Source organism: Lithobates pipiens, unplaced genomic scaffold (genome assembly GCF_037356315.1).
Source record: "Lithobates pipiens isolate NorthernLeopardFrog02 unplaced genomic scaffold, aLitPip1_a1.2 Scaffold_27, whole genome shotgun sequence".
In the NCBI taxonomy this organism is placed as follows: domain Eukaryota; kingdom Metazoa; phylum Chordata; class Amphibia; order Anura; family Ranidae; genus Lithobates; species Lithobates pipiens.
The window spans coordinates 2,855,845-2,872,947 of record NW_027507788.1 but is presented as its reverse complement, the minus strand read 5'-3'; the positions used below and the strand labels follow the sequence as shown (position 1 = coordinate 2,872,947).

General features: G+C 55.5%; 1 protein-coding gene across 1 annotated transcript in view; it reads right to left on the bottom strand.

Annotated features, from left to right (window-relative positions):
- ATP13A2 (ATPase cation transporting 13A2) overlaps window positions 1–13,904 on the bottom strand; it is a gene marked incomplete in the record, with an annotated part of 47,872 nt that extends 33,968 nt beyond the window's left edge. Inside the window, 4 exon segments of the mRNA XM_077456290.1 lie at window positions 1,126–1,184; window positions 2,016–2,183; window positions 2,528–2,603; window positions 13,673–13,904. Of these exon segments, the coding sequence (XP_077312416.1) occupies window positions 1,126–1,184; window positions 2,016–2,183; window positions 2,528–2,530 (230 nt within the window).
- Window positions 13,905–17,103: the final 3,199 nt, after the last annotated feature.

Sequence of the window (17,103 nt, the reverse complement as noted above, 5' to 3'; positions counted from 1 at the left end):
ATTGAAAACGAAAGGCCGTTTTTATTAACATTTAATTACAATATTACTTGTGTCACAATTGTATAATATATATATATTTTATATCCACTTTCAGCCCCGGACCATTTTGCTGGTCAAAGACCAGACCACTTTTGCGATTCGGCGCTGCGTCGCTTTAACTGACAATTGCGCGGTCGTGCGACGTGGCTCTCAAACAAAATTGACGTCCTTTTTTTCCCACAAATAGAGCTTTCTTTTGGTGGTATTTGATCACCTCTGCGGTTTTTATTTTTTGCGCTATAAACAAAAATAGAGCGACAATTTTGAAAAAAAACGCATTATTTTCTACTTTTTGTTATAATAAATATCCCCCAAAAATATATAAAAAAATTTCTTTCCCTCAGTTTAGCCGATACGTATTCTTCTAAATATTTTTGGTAAAAAAATAAAAATCGCAATAAGCGATTATTGATTGGTTTGCGCAAAAGTTATAGCGTTTACAAAATAGGGGATAGTTTTATGATATTTTTATAAATTTTTTTTATTTTTTACTAGTAATGGTGGCGATCAGCGATTTTGATTGTGGACTGCGAAATTATGGCGGGCACATCGGACATTTTGACACATTTTTGGGACCATTGTCATTTATACAGCAATCAGTGCTATACAAATGAATGAATTTCCTGTGTAAATGACACTGGCAGTGAAGGGTTTAACCAGTGGGTGGCAGTGTAGGGGGTTAAGTGTTCCTAGGGGCATGTCACTAACTGTTGGGGGGGCTGGGCTTTCATTTAGTGAACACTGATCTCACATGGAGCAGAGATCAGCGTCACTTGTTGCTAGGCAGAACGGGGAGATGCTGTTTACAACGGCACCTCTCCGTTCAGCAGCCTGTGAGACGAACGCGGGACCCACGACCGGACTCATGGAGGTCCCGACCAGCAGCCGTGCCATTCTGCCGACATACATCGGTGTGTGCCAGTCGGGAACCGGATAGATATATATATACATATACATACATTTTTTAATTATTATTTATTTATTTTACAAACATGGCCGACGGCTGAGCATGCGGGACATGACGCCCCCGAGCAACACAGAATTAGCAGAGTACAAGTCAATAGAAAGATTGCATAATCAGCTTACCCGGGATCTACGCCGCGCTCCTTCTGAACGGTCACAATACTAATCTGTCCGAACGTATCCTGATTAAAAAATAAATAAATATAAAATGATGATGTGAAACCGAAACACAAGTCTAAGTCACACCCCCAATAACATCATGTGACGAAACGCGTAGGGAGGGACCTGGCATGGCATCATCACACATAGAAGGGACTGTAGCAGCTGTGAGATTAAACTCCTTGTCTACCATGCTGTCTATAGACGTACCCTGGCACACAAGGGTTTAAAAGAAAAAAAAAAAAAAGAAAAAAAGGACTGGAATTATTATTACTTTTATTAAGAACGAAAATAATTCGAGAGAGAGAGTGAGAGATTTTTTTTTTTTTTTTTTTTTACAAATAGCAAAAAATAATTTTTTTTGCTATTGGAAAAACTGCTGTGCAAAAACAATGTGAAATAAAAAAAATTGCCTAGGGCCTCTACTAAAAAAAATAAAAATAAAATTATAATAATAATAAAAAAAAAAAAAAATTTATATATATATATAAATATATATATATATATATATATATATATATATATATATATATATATATATATATATATATATATATATATATATAAATTTTATATTTATTATTTTTATTATTATTATAATAATAATATAATAATGCTGACCCCGCCTTTTTCTGACCCTTTGTTTACAAGTAAAAATGTGTATTTTTTTTTTTTGCTAGAAAATGTATTTAAAACCCCCAACATAAAATATATATATATATATATATATTTTATGTTGGGGGTTTTAAATACATTTTCTAGCAAAAAATACACATTTTTACTGTAAACAAAGGGTCAGAAAAAGGCGGGGTCAGCAAGCGGATGACGGGAGGGAGAGTGTGCAGCGCACCCACCTTGAGGATGATGGTGTCGGCCTCGGCCAGCGGGCAGCGGCGGTGGGTCATCAGTATGCGGAGTCGCGGTTTCCAGTGGAAGAGGACGAGGAGGAGCCCCAGGGTCAGAGCGCAGCACACGTAACACAGGACGCTCCATGCCGTCACCTTCCGATAGCCACAAAGCTCCTGCGGAGGAAAAAAAATAAAAAATAGGAAATATGTGACATCGGCAGAGAGTTCAGCCCTGGAAGTTTGTTCGCAGCCGGGCGGCTATTGGACGCACCGCACACCGGTATGGCGTTCCCAATTATGGAGGATTCTGGGAAAGGGGGGGGCGGAGTCGGCAGCCATGATGGCCCTCCTACAGGATAGTTCTGCCTGTGACCGTTCTCTGTTATCCCAGACACCCGATATCCGGAAAGTGACTGTGTGGAGGACGCCTTAGATAGGAGGAGGGACGGCGGGCGTTCACTTGGGTCATGTGGGGGGTCAGCAGCCCCCCCATGAGATGCGGGCACAGCGGCACTCACCATGCACTGCTGGGCTTTCCAGACTGGAGGGTCCCGTAGTTGGCGCCGTGCTGATCCCCCAGCAGCTTACTGCTGTCTGCAAATAGAAGAAACGAGAAGAAGGAAGATCAATACACCGAGCACCATACAATTGTATCCATTGTATAACGCCAACCTATGACATGGCGGCTGTACCAGGTACCTGTCACATCAGTGCCCGCCCCTCCCCCAGCAGGGGGGCAAAATATCCCAACCACGCTCACAGTTGGGGCAATTTTGAGTGAAAGTCAATTAACCTGCCGAGCATGTCCTTGCGGGAGAGAACTGGAGCAGACTGGCAGTATATCCATCCCTCCCCTCCCCCATGGGAGTCAGGGAGATCAGACTACACACAATGCAGGGAGCGGAGGAGTTATTAGAGATGCCTTCTGGTCCCGGTTCCTGGCCCCTTGGGGAGACTGACTCTTCCCTCCCCCTCATTGGGAGGCCAAGATGTCAGGTTTACGTGGCTCCTCCCACACAGGCATGTTACCTAAAAAAACGTCCCAACTGTGAGCGTGGTGGGGACCTTGTTAGCCGGGGGGGGGGGGGGGGACTGGTGAGGCCGACGTGTCTGTTCCTGACCCCCGAAGAATGAGGAAGGATGGCAGAGCCTTTCATACAGGTTCCACCCGCCTCCACCGGGTGGCATAAAAGAGGCATCAGGGTCCCGCCATCGCCTAGTTTTGCCAGTTCATCGCACCTCTCTGTATCGCATGAAGTTCCAAAGTCCAGAGCCGTTACCGAGGAGACCGCAAGGACCATGAATCCACCACTACACCCCTCCCCCCCCATATCACAGCACCGGAAGTCTCCGTCACCGACACCCCGTGTGACCTCACACTGTGTACAGCCCATCATCACCGCCGGTGACTTCCCGGCTAAAGTCCAGCAGAACGCGAAGAGGAACTCCGCCAGAAACAGACAATAGAGGGCGGAGACTCCACCCAGCAGAAGGGTCTGAGCTGGGACAAAGGTTTATTAAAGGGGAACTCAGGACAAAAAAAAAAAAAAAAACCCTTTAAGTTAAGGATTAGATCCTCGTCATGTTTTTATTTCTGTCCCCACTAGGGAGATTCGCCCTGGTGTCACCAGGATGGGAAGTGATGGGGAAATTCACCCCTGGTGTCACCAGGACGGGAAGTGATGGGGAGAGTCACCCCTGGTGTCACCAGGAAGGAAAGTGGTGGGGAGAGTCACCCCTGGTGTCACCAGGAAGGGAAGTGATGGGGAGAGTCACCCCTGGTGTCACCAGGAAGGGAAGTGATGGGGAGATCCCCCCTGGTGTCACCAGGATGGGAAGTGATGGGGAGATCCCCCCTGGTGTCACCAGGATGGGAAGTGACGGGGAGATTTTTTAAGTCAGGAGAACTTTTATTGTACGGTATAAATGTGAATTCAGCACTAAATTGATAGATAAATCATTTGTATTTTGGTGCAAAATAACATTTCACATAAGTCTGCAAAGTTGCAAAACATTACAATTTCCCAAAGTGTCCCCAATTTTCCCCACCAGTGTATATACAGCGTCCGGGAGGCGGGGTTTATTCCTGGGCGGAGCATAGATCTGCCCCTGTGTCTGTGCTGGAAGTGCACATAATTGCACGTTCTGAGCCGTCGCCCTATTAGACTGTAAGCTCTTATGGTCAGGCCCCTCCTAACCTCCTGTAACTCTGCTGTCCCCCTTTATATTGTAAAGCGCTGAGTAAAATGTTGATACCATATAAATCCTGAATAATAATAATAATAATCATGACTGACAGCTGCAGGCCTCATACTGAGGACTGGGGGAAGCAGCTGTGGGATCACATGATCGCTGTAATCGCCTGTGATTGGCCATCACTGTAATCATTCACTATGTGAAGAGGAAAGGAAACATTGTAAAAGAAACGCTGCTAAAAATAGATAAGAGATTAATCTGATGAGGGCATGATGAAGAGCAGAGCGGGGCAGATGAGGGGCAGAGCGGGACGCAGGGATGGGATGAGGGGCAGAAAGGGGACGCAGGGATGGGATGAGGGGCAGAGAGGGGACTCAGGGATGGGATGAGGGACAGAGAGGGGTCTCAGGGATGGGATGAGGGACAGAGAGGGGACGCAGGGATGGGATGAGGGGCAGAGAGGGGACGCAGGGATGGGATGAGGGGCAGAGAGGGGACTCAGGGATGGGATGAGGGGCAGAGAGGGGACTCAGGGATGGGATGAGGGACAGAGAGGGGACGCAGGGCTGGGATGAGGGACAGAGAGGGGACGCAGGGCTGGGAATGGGGTACAGAGAGGAGACGCAGGGCTGGGATGAGGGGCAGAGAGGGGACTCAGGGCTGGGAATGGGGTACAGAGAGGAGACGCAGGGCTGGGATGAGGGGCAGAGAGGGGACGCAGGGATGGTATGAGGGGCAGAGAGGGGACTCAGGGATGGGATGAGGGGCAGAGAGGGGACGCAGGGATGGGATGAGGGGCAGAGAGGGGACGCAGGGATGGGATGAGGGGCAGAGAGGGGACGCAGGGATGGGATGAGGGGCAGAGAGGGGACGCAGGGATGGGATGAGGGGCAGAGAGGGGACGCAGGGATGGGATGAGGGGCAGAGAGGGGACGCAGGGATGGGATGAGGGGCAGAGAGGGGACGCAGGGATGGGATGAGGGGCAGAGAGGGGACGCAGGGATGGGATGAGGGGCAGAGAGGGGACGCAGGGATGGGATGAGGGGCAGAGAGGGGACGCAGGGATGGGATGAGGGGCAGAGAGGGGACGCAGGGATGGGATGAGGGGCAGAGAGGGGACTCAGGGATGGGATGAGGGGCAGAGAGGGGACTCAGGGATGGGATGAGGGGCAGAGAGGGGACTCAGGGATGGGATGAGGGGCAGAGAGGGGACTCAGGGATGGGATGAGGGGCAGAGAGGGGACGCAGGGCTGGGAATGGGGTACAGAGAGGAGACGCAGGGCTGGGATGAGGGGCAGAGAGGGGACGCAGGGATGGGATGAGGGGCAGAGAGGGGACGCAGGGATGGGATGAGGGGCAGAGAGGGGACGCAGGGATGGGATGAGGGGCAGAGAGGGGACGCAGGGATGGTATGAGGGGCAGAGAGGCGACGCAGGGATGGGATGAGGGGCAGAGAGGGGACGCAGGGCTGGGATGAGGGGCAGAGGGGGGACGCAGAGATGGGATGAGGGGCAGAGAGGGGACGCAGGGATGGGATGAGGGGCAGAGAGGGGACGCAGGGATGGGATGAGGGGCAGAGAGGGGACGCAGGGATGGGATGAGGGGCAGAGAGGGGACGCAGGGATGGTATGAGGGGCAGAGAGGCGACGCAGGGATGGGATGAGGGGCAGAGAGGGGACGCAGGGCTGGGATGAGGGGCAGAGGGGGGACGCAGAGATGGGATGAGGGGCAGAGAGGGGACGCAGGGATGGGATGAGGGGCAGAGAGGGGACGCAGGGATGGGATGAGGGGCAGAGAGGGGACGCAGGGATGGGATGAGGGGCAGAGAGGGGACGCAGGGATGGGATGAGGGGCAGAGAGGGGACGCAGGGATGGTATGAGGGGCAGAGAGGCGACGCAGGGATGGGATGAGGGGCAGAGAGGGGACGCAGGGCTGGGATGAGGGGCAGAGGGGGGACGCAGAGATGGGATGAGGGGCAGAGAGGGGACGCAGGGCTGGGATGAGGGGCAGAGGGGGGACGCAGAGATGGGATGAGGGGCAGAGTGGGGACGCAGGGATGGGATGAGGGGCAGAGAGGGGACGCAGGGCTGGGATGAGGGGCAGAGGGGGGACGCAGAGATGGGATGAGGGGCAGAGAGGGGACGCAGGGCTGGGATGAGGGGCAGAGGGGGGACGCAGAGATGGGATGAGGGGCAGAGTGGGGACGCAGGGATGGGATGAGGGGCAGGCAGGGGAGACAGCCCCCTTGGGCAGGAGAGGAAGCGCAAAAGAGCCGACCAATCAGAACACATATAAACTATAAGCAGAAAAAGTCACTGAAAGGGTTAACAGGGAGAAGATAATGAAACACAATAGACACAAAGTGGAAGCCACGCCCACAGCGCCAGCTGTTCCTGCTGATCCTTACAGCCAGCTTTCAGGGAGACGTCGTGTCCAATCAGATTCACAGATTTCAACCGTCGTCTGAAAATTAAGATCCTTGTCAATGAACTCTACAAACCCATCAGTCTCCCCTCTCCCAGTGATCAGACTGTACATTGTAACTTTGTAGTTACAATGATCGGCCTGCACTGCATAGAGAAGCGCAGAGACCCGCTGATGACATCACTGGGTATAAAGTAAAGAATGAAAACATTTATTTATAAATGTCATTATTGTATTGATGAGGGGGAGGGGGGGCCAGGGAAGTGAGATGTGGAGAGTAGAATGTCAGCGTTCCATGTTTGCTCTCTCTATTCTTTAATTACTCAGCAGGCGGATGTGTTTGCTCTGCGCTGTACAATAATTAAGTTCACCTCTCAGAGGGTTAATCTTCTCCCTGTTAACCCTTTCAGTGACTTTTTCTGCTTATTGTTTATGTGTGTTCTGATTGGTCGGCTCTTTTGTGCTTCCTCTCCTTCTCCTGCCCAAGGGGGATGTGTCCCCCGCCTGCCCCTCATCCCATCCCCGCGTCCCCTCATCCCATCCCCTCATCCCATCCCCTCTCTGCCCCTCATCCCATCCCCTCTCTGCCCCTCATCCCATCCCCGAGTCCCCTCTCTGCCCTTCATCCCATCCCCGAGTCCCCTCTCTGCCCCCTCAGCCCATCCCTGCGTCCCCTCTCTGCCCCTCATCCCATCCCCGAGTCCCCTCATCCCATCCCCGAGTCCCCTCATCCCATCCCCGAGTCCCCTCTCTGCCCCTCAGCCCATCCCAGAGTCCCCTCTCTGCCCCTCAGCCCATCCCAGAGTCCCCTCTCTGCCCCTCAGCCCATCTTCTGCCCCTCATCCCATCCCCGAGTCCCCTCTCTGCCCTTCATCCCATCCCCGAGTCCCCTCTCTGCCCCTCATCCCATCCCGAGTCCCCTCTCTGCCCCTCATCCCATCCCAGAGTCCCCTCTCTGCCCCTCAGCCCATCCCAGAGTCCCCTCTCTGCCCCTCAGCCCATCTTCTGCCCCTCATCCCATCCCCGAGTCCCCTCTCTGCCCTTCATCCCATCCCCGAGTCCCCTCTCTGCCCCTCATCCCATCCCGAGTCCCCTCTCTGCCCCTCATCCCATCCCAGAGTCCCCTCTCTGCCCCTCATCCCATCCCAGAGTCCCCTCTCTGCCCCTCAGCCCATCCCAGAGTCCCCTCTCTGCCCCTCAGCCCATCCCAGAGTCCCCTCTCTGCCCCTCAGCCCATCCCAGAGTCCCCTCTCTGCCCCTCATCCCATCCCAGAGTCCCCTCTCTGCCCCTCATCCCATCCCAGAGTCCCCTCTCTGCCCCTCATCCCATCCCAGAGTCCCCTCTCTGCCCCTCAGCCCATCCCAGAGTCCCCTCTCTGCCCCTCATCCCATCCCAGAGTCCCCTCTCTGCCCCTCAGCCCATCCCAGAGTCCCCTCTCTGCCCCTCATCCCATCCCAGAGTCCCCTCTCTGCCCCTCATCCCATCCCAGAGTCCCCTCTCTGCCCCTCATCCCATCCCAGAGTCCCCTCTCTGCCCCTCAGCCCATCCCAGAGTCCCCTCTCTGCCCCTCAGCCCATCCCAGAGTCCCCTCTCTGCCCCTCAGCCCATCCCCGCGTCCCCTCTCTGCCCCTCAGCCCATCCCAGAGTCCCCTCTCTGCCCCTCAGCCCATCCCCGCGTCCCCTCTCTGCCCCTCAGCCCATCCCAGAGTGCCCTCTCTGCCCCTCATCCCATCCCTGAGTCCCCTCTCTGCCCCTCGTCCCATCCCCTCTCTGCCCCTCATCCCATCGCCTCTCTGCCCCTCATCCCATCGCCTCTCTGCCCCTCATCCCATCGCCTCTCTGCCCCTCATCCCATCCCCTCTCTGCCCCTCATCCCATCCCCTCTCTGCCCCTCATCCCATCCCCTCTCTGCCCCTCATCCCATCCCCTCTCTGCCCCTCATCCCATCTCTGCGTCCCCTCTCTGCCCCTCATCCCATCTCTGCGTCCCCTCTCTGCCCCTCATCCCATCTCTGCGTCCCCTCTCTGCCCCTCATCCCATCTCTGCGTCCCCTCTCTGCCCCTCATCCCATCTCTGCATCTCCTCTCTGCCCCTCATCCCATCTCCTCTCTGCCCCTCATCCCATCCCTGCCTCACCTCTCTGCCCCTCACTCCAGCCCCGAGTCCCCACACAGGGCTGGGTGACAACACAGGAGAATATTGGGGGACAGGGACAGAGCGTTGTCACCCTATAACAGGAAGTTATGGCAGGATCACCAGGATGATCATTTTTGACAGCAAAGATTTTCACATCAGCGGCCTCTCCAATTGGATAAATGTAACATTTCCGGTGATTGGCCTCCCCGATCCAGAAAAGACCGGAGTTGCAAGAACCGGATTGGCGACGTGCTGTGCCGAGGTCACGACCTGCCACTTACCGGGCCGGTAAAACGAGACTGAGACAATTTCCATTCAGAGACTAAAAAAAACGCCAAGAGGCGAGTTCTGCCGAAGAAACTGGGACAAGTGTCAGCAGAGCGCCCATCACTCAGAGTACCGCCATTCCTTCATCCCCATGTACAGGCCAATCAGAGACCATCCCCACCCCCATACCACACAATGGGTGTCCTGAGTGAGTGATCACCATACAGTCACCGTCAGTTTATTGTTCTTCAGACATCAGGAGGGCCGGAGTGTCACCAGCGGGAGGATAAAAAAAAAAAAAAAGTCCTGGTGTCAGTGGGAGGAGACAATGCCCCATTGTTGGTGTCACTGGCAGAAATTCTGCCCTATTGTTGGTGTAAGAAATTCTTCCCCAAGGGCCAAATAAAGGCGGGCAAAGGGAGAACACTGCCAAACAACTGAAACTAACCGGCTGGAACATTCCTCCTCCTCCCCAAACACGGCGAGTTGAGTTGGTGCCAAAGATCTGGATTTTGGTCTCCTCTGACCTCAACCCTTCCCCCGGTTCTCCTCGGAATCATTCGATGTTCATTAGTGATCTTCAGACGGACCTGTACATGTGATTTCCTGAGCGGGGGGACCTGTACATGTGATTTCCTGAGCGGGGGGACCTGTACATGTGATTTCCTGAGTGGGGGACCTGTACATGTGTTTTGGGTCATTGTCATGCTGGAAGACCCATCCACAACCCATTTTTAATGCCCTGGCTGAGGGAAGGAGGTTCTCACCCAAGATTTGATGGTACATGGCCCCGTCCATCGCCTCTTTGATGCGGTGAAGTTGTCCTGTCCTCTTAGCAGAACCCCCCCCCCCCCCAAAGCATAATGTCTCCTCCTCCATGTATGACGGTGGGGGATGGTGTTCTTGGGGTCATAGGTCCTCCATGTATGACGGTGGGGGATGGTGTTCTTGGGGTCATAGGTCCTCCATGTATGACGGTGGGGGATGGTGTTCTTGGGGTCATAGGACCTCCATGTATGACGGTGGGGGATGGTGTTCTTGGGGTCATAGGACCTCCATGTATGACGGTGGGGGATGGTGTTCTTGGGGTCATAGGACCTCCATGTATGACGGTGGGGGATGGTGTTCTTGGGGTCATAGGACCTCCATGTATGACGATGGGGGATGGTGTTCTTGGGGTCATAGGACCTCCATGTATGACGGTGGGGGATGGTGTTCTTGGGGTCATAGGACCTCCATGTATGACGGTGGGGGATGGTGTTCTTGGGGTCATAGGACCTCCATGTATGACAGTGGGGGATGGTGTTCTTGGGGTCATAGGACCTCCATGTATGACGGTGGGGGATGGTGTTCTTGGGGTCATAGGACCTCCATGTATGATGGTGGGGGATAGTGTTCTTGGGGTCATAGGACCTACATATATGACGGTGGGGGATGGTGTTCTTGGGGTCATAGGTCCTCCATGTATGACGCTTTTCTGAGCGGGGGACCTGTACATGTGATTTCCTGAGCGGGGGGACCTGTACATGCGATTTCCTGAGCGGGGGGACCTGTACATGTGATTTCCTGAGCGGGGGGACCTGTACATGTGATTTCCTGAGCGGGGGGATCTTGCGGGGGCTGCAGGATTTCAGTCCCTCACGGTGTAGTGTGTTACCGATTGTTCTCTTGGTGACTATGGTCCCAGCTGAGATCATGGAGAAGATCCTCCCGTGTAGTTCTGGGCGGATTCCTCACCGTCCTCCTGATCATGTGAATAATAATCCCACCAACTGTTGTCACCTCTCACCAAGCTGCTTGGCGATGGTCTTGTAGCCCATTCCAGCCTTGTGTAGGTCTCCGATCTTCTCCCCGACATCCTTGGGCAGATCTTTGGTCTCCATGGTGGAGAGATTGGAATCTGATTGCTTCTGTGGACAGGTGTCTTCTATACAGGGAACAAGCTGAGATTAGGAGCACTCCCTTTAAGAGAGAAGAGTGCTCCTAATCTCAGCTTGTTACCTGTATAGAAGACACCTGGGAGGCAGAAATCTTGCTGATTGTTGGGGATCAAATTCTTATTTCACTCATTAAAATGCAAATCAATTTATAACTTTTTTGCAATGCGTTTTTCTGGATATTTTTGTTGTTCTTCTCTCACTGGTAAAAAACGCTGACCAATAAAATTATAGACGATCGTTTCTTTGTAAGTGGGGCAAACGTATAAAATCAGCAGCTGATCAAATACTTTTTTCCCCTCACTGTATATATAAGAGTGACATCACCATCCTCCAGATATAAGCTATACAGTATATGACAGGAGTGACATCACTGCTCATAGAATATCTGTATACCAGTATACTCTGAGTATATAACCCCCCCCCCCCCACTGTTATATCACATTTCCAGCCGACTTCCCCCCCTTTCTCCACATACATCCCATGATGGCGCTCGTCTTACCACACACACCGTCTCCATGTACAAAACACATGACACCCCACAGCGATGACTTCACAAAACAAATCCTGCAACGCTTCTTAATTCTAAAACAAGGAAACTACCACAGAGCCCCGCCGAGAGTGACCTTCTCCTACAGGACAGCAGACCCCTCACATCCCTCTCTCTGCCCGTGCAGTGATCACCCTACATGAGCAAATCCCAGCCAGGAGTGACCTTCTCCTTCAGAACACAAGACCCCTCACATCCCTCTCTGCCCGTGCAGTGATCACCCTACATGAGCAGATCCCCACCAGGAGTGATCTTCTCCTACAGGACAGCAGACCCCTCACATCCTTCTCCCTGCCCGTGCAGTGATCACCCTACATGAGCAGATCCCCCACCAGGAGTGACCTTCTCCTACAGGACAGCAGACCCCTCACATCCTTCTCCCTGCCCGTGCAGTGATCACCCTACATGAGCAGATCCCCCACCAGGAGTGACCTTCTCCTACAGGACAGCGGACCCCTCACATCCCTCTCTCTGCCCGTGCATTGATCACCCTACATGAGCAGATCCCTCACCAGGAGTGATCTTCTACAGGACAGCAGACCCCTCACATCCCTCTTTCTGCCCGTGCAGTGATCACCCTACATGAGCAGATCCCCACCAGGAGTGATCTTCTACAGGACAGCAGACCCCTCACATCCTTTTCTCTGCCCGTGCAGTGATCACCCTACATGAGCAGATCCCCACCAGGAGTGATCTTCTCCTACAGGACAGCAGACCCCTCACATCCTTCTCCCTGCCCGTGCAGTGATCACCCTACATGAGCAGATCCCCCACCAGGAGTGACCTTCTCCTACAGGACAGCAGACCCCTCACATCCCTCTTTCTGCCCGTGCAGTGATCACCCTACATGAGCAGATCCCCACCAGGAGTGATCTTCTACAGGACAGCAGACCCCTCACATCCTTTTCTCTGCCCGTGCAGTGATCACCCTACATGAGCAGATCCCCACCAGGAGTGATCTTCTCCTACAGGACAGCAGACCCCTCAAATCCCTCTCTCTGCCCGTGCAGTGACCACCCTACATGAGCAGATCCCTCACCAGGAGTGACCTTCTCCTACAGGACAGCAGACCCCTCACATCCTTTTCTCTGCCCGTGCAGTGATCACCCTACATGAGCAGATCCCCACCAGGAGTGATCTTCTCCTACAGGACAGCAGACCCCTCAAATCCCTCTCTCTGCCCGTGCAGTGACCACCCTACATGAGCAGATCCCTCACCAGGAGTGACCTTCTCCTACAGGACAGCAGACCCCTCACATCCTTTTCTCTGCCCGTGCAGTGATCACCCTACATGAGCAGATCCCTACCAGGAGTGATCTTCTCCTACAGGACAGCAGACCCCTCACATCCTTCTCCCTGCCCGTGCAGTGATCACCCTACATGAGCAGATCCCCCACCAGGAGTGACCTTCTCCTACAGGACAGCGGACCCCTCACATCCCTCTCTCTGCCCGTGCAGTGATCACCCTACATGAGCAGATCCCTACCAGGAGTGATCTTCTCCTACAGGACAGCAGACCCCTCACAACCTTCTCTCTGCCCATGCAGTGATCACCCTACATGAGCAGAGCGTGCTGGGGTCACAATCCTCCTCCTCCTCTCCCATTTGCTCTGAGCAGTGCACTTGTATCACTTTTTGTTACTTCCCACCCAAAAACGATCCACACACAATATATATTAAGTACTTTTAGAAAGCAACCTGGCCCAATATCTGCATTACCAGCCCACAATATACCGGATATCAGCCAGGAACCCAACACCAGCCAGGGACGGGACTACTGCCAGGAACCCGCCATCAGCCAGAAACAGGACTACTGCCAGGAACCCGCCATCAGCCAGAAACAGGACTACTGCCAGGAACCCGCCACCAGCCAGAAACAGGACTACTGCCAGGGACAAGCCACCAGCCAAAAACAGGACTAGTGCCAGGAACCCGACACAGCCAGAAACAGGACTACTGCCAGGGACACAACACCAACCAGAAACAGGACTACTGCCAGGAACCCGACACCAGCCAGGGACGAGATTACATCCGATCATCACCACCCTATATACTACATCTGATCACCACCCACCTATCCTATACTACATCTGATCATCACCCACCTATGAAGTGTTGGCTGGACTACAAGCCCCAGCCTGCCCCCCTCACCTGTGTATCAGCAGCTGTTTGCCGGGCCTGGAGTGGAGGTGCAGAGGGTGTAGTCCCGGAGTCAGGTGTGACAGGTGTAGGAGGGTGCGAAGGGATTGTACACCTGGAATTCACACAGACCACACCCACCGTTCACAAACAGCCACATGGCAGCCACAGAACAGGTTTTTCCATGGTGCAGGTTTCCTCTCCCGGTATCACCGAGCCCCCAGCCGTTATCTCCCATCCCTCAGAGAATGCACCGGCCGTTACACCCTTTGTGTTCCTTATTTGGCCCCAGCTGGCAACCTGACCGGCTGGTTAAAGTGAAACTGGCTACAAAGTATATACTATATACACAATACAGGGAGAGGGGGGGAGGGGGAGGAGATCCGGGAAAGAGGAAGTAATACATTGTTATCACCCAGCCGACCCACACAATGCGCTCCGCACTGCTGCCTTCATGTCCCACACACAGGCAATGATCCCAACATGGCTGGGCTCTGCGCCTTCACTGGCTGCATGCTTCTTCCTGAGGGGCAAGGGAGGATGGAAGCCAGCAGGGGATCCCACCGGCCTGGGTGAGAAGCCTCAGGAAGAAGCTGCCACACTATTTCCAGGGCAGCAAAAGGTGAACCTGCTCCTACTCCATCCCCCGCAACACGTCCAAATCCCAGGATGGCACCTCCACATCCTCTGCCCGTCCCGCACATTCCCATCCTCTGCCCGTCCCGCACCTCCACATCCTCTGCCCGTCCCGCACATTCCCATCCTCTGCCCGTCCCGCACCTCCACATCCTCTGCCCGTCCCGCACCTCCACATCCTCTGCCCGTCCCGCACATTCCCATCCTCTGCCCGTCCCGCACCTCCACATCCTCTGCCCGTCCCGCACATTCCCATCCTCTGCCCGTCCCGCACCTCCACATCCTCTGCCCGTCCCGCACATTCCCATCCTCTGCCCGTCCCGCACCTCCACATCCTCTGCCCGTCCCGCACCTCCACATCCTCTGCCCGTCCCGCACATTCCCATCCTCTGCCCGTCCCGCACCTCCACATCCTCTGCCCGTCCCGCACCTCCACATCCTCTGCCCGTCCCGCACATTCCCATCCTCTGCCCGTCCCGCACATTCCCATCCTCTGCCCGTCCCGCACATTCCCATCCTCTGCCCGTCCCGCACATTCCCATCCTCTGCCCGTCCCGCACATTCCCATCCTCTGCCCGTCCCGCACATTCCCATCCTCTGCCCGTCCCGCACCTCCACATCCTCTGCCCGTCCCGCACATTCCCATCCTCTGCCCGTCCCGCACATTCCCATCCTCTGCCCGTCCCGCACATTCCCATCCTCTGCCCGTCCCGCACATTCCCATCCTCTGCCCGTCCCGCACATTCCCATCCTCTGCCCGTCCCGCACATTCCCATCCTCTGCCCGTCCCGCACATTCCCATCCTCTGCCCGTCCCGCACATTCCCATCCTCTGCCCGTCCCGCACCTCCACATCCTCTGCCCGTCCCGCACATTCCCATCCTCTGCCCGTCCCGCACATTCCCATCCTCTGCCCGTCCCGCACATTCCCATCCTCTGCCCGTCCCGCACATTCCCATCCTCTGCCCGTCCCGCACATTCCCATCCTCTGCCCGTCCCGCACATTCCCATCCTCTGCCCGTCCCGCACATTCCCATCCTCTGCCCGTCCCGCACATTCCCATCCTCTGCCCGTCCCGCACATTCCCATCCTCTGCCCGTCCCGCACATTCCCATCCTCTGCCCGTCCCGCACATTCCCATCCTCTGCCCGTCCCGCACATTCCCATCCTCTGCCCGTCCCGCACCTCCACATCCTCTGCCCGTCCCGCACATTCCCATCCTCTACCCGTCCCGCACCTCCATTTCCTCTGCCCGTCCCGCACATTCCCATCCTCTGCCCGTCCCGCACATTCCCATCCTCTGCCCGTCCCGCACATTCCCATCCTCTGCCCGTCCCGCACATTCCCATCCTCTGCCCGTCCCGCACATTCCCATCCTCTGCCCGTCCCGCACATTCCCATCCTCTGCCCGTCCCGCACATTCCCATCCTCTGCCCGTCCCGCACATTCCCATCCTCTGCCCGTCCCGCACATTCCCATCCTCTGCCCGTCCCGCACATTCCCATCCTCTGCCCGTCCCGCACATTCCCATCCTCTGCCCGTCCCGCACATTCCCATCCTCTGCCCGTCCCGCACATTCCCATCCTCTGCCCGTCCCGCACATTCCCATCCTCTGCCCGTCCCGCACATTCCCATCCTCTGCCCGTCCCGCACCTCCACATCCTCTGCCCGTCCCGCACATTCCCATCCTCTACCCGTCCCGCACCTCCATTTCCTCTGCCCGTCCCGCACATTCCCATCCTCTGCCCGTCCCGCACATTCCCATCCTCTGCCCGTCCCGCACATTCCCATCCTCTGCCCGTCCCGCACATTCCCATCCTCTGCCCGTCCCGCACATTCCCATCCTCTGCCCGTCCCGCACATTCCCATCCTCTGCCCGTCCCGCACATTCCCATCCTCTGCCCGTCCCGCACATTCCCATCCTCTGCCCGTCCCGCACATTCCCATCCTCTGCCCGTCCCGCACATTCCCATCCTCTGCCCGTCCCGCACATTCCCATCCTCTGCCCGTCCCGCACATTCCCATCCTCTGCCCGTCCCGCACATTCCCATCCTCTGCCCGTCCCGCACCTCCACATCCTCTGCCCGTCCCGCACATTCCCATCCTCTGCCCGTCCCGCACCTCCACATCCTCTGCCCGTCCCGCACATTCCCATCCTCTACCCGTCCCGCACCTCCATTTCCTCTGCCCGTCCCGCACATTCCCATCCTCTGCCCGTCCCGCACATTCCCATCCTCTGCCCGTCCCGCACATTCCCATCCTCTGCCCGTCCCGCACATTCCCATCCTCTGCCCGTCCCGCACATTCCCATCCTCTGCCCGTCCCGCACATTCCCATCCTCTGCCCGTCCCGCACATTCCCATCCTCTGCCCGTCCCGCACATTCCCATCCTCTGCCCGTCCCGCACATTCCCATCCTCTGCCCGTCCCGCACATTCCCATCCTCTGCCCGTCCCGCACCTCCACATCCTCTGCCCGTCCCGCACATTCCCATCCTCTACCCGTCCCGCACCTCCATTTCCTCTGCCCGTCCCGCACATTCCCATCCTCTGCCCGTCCCGCACATTCCCATCCTCTGCCCGTCCCGCACATTCCCATCCTCTGCCCGTCCCGCACATTCCCATCCTCTGCCCGTCCCGCACATTCCCATCCTCTGCCCGTCCCGCACATTCCCATCCTCTGCCCGTCCCGCACATTCCCATCCTCTGCCCGTCCCGCACATTCCCATCCTCTGCCCGTCCCGCACATTCCCATCCTCTGCCCGTCCCGCACATTCCCATCCTCTGCCCGTCCCGCACATTCCCATCCT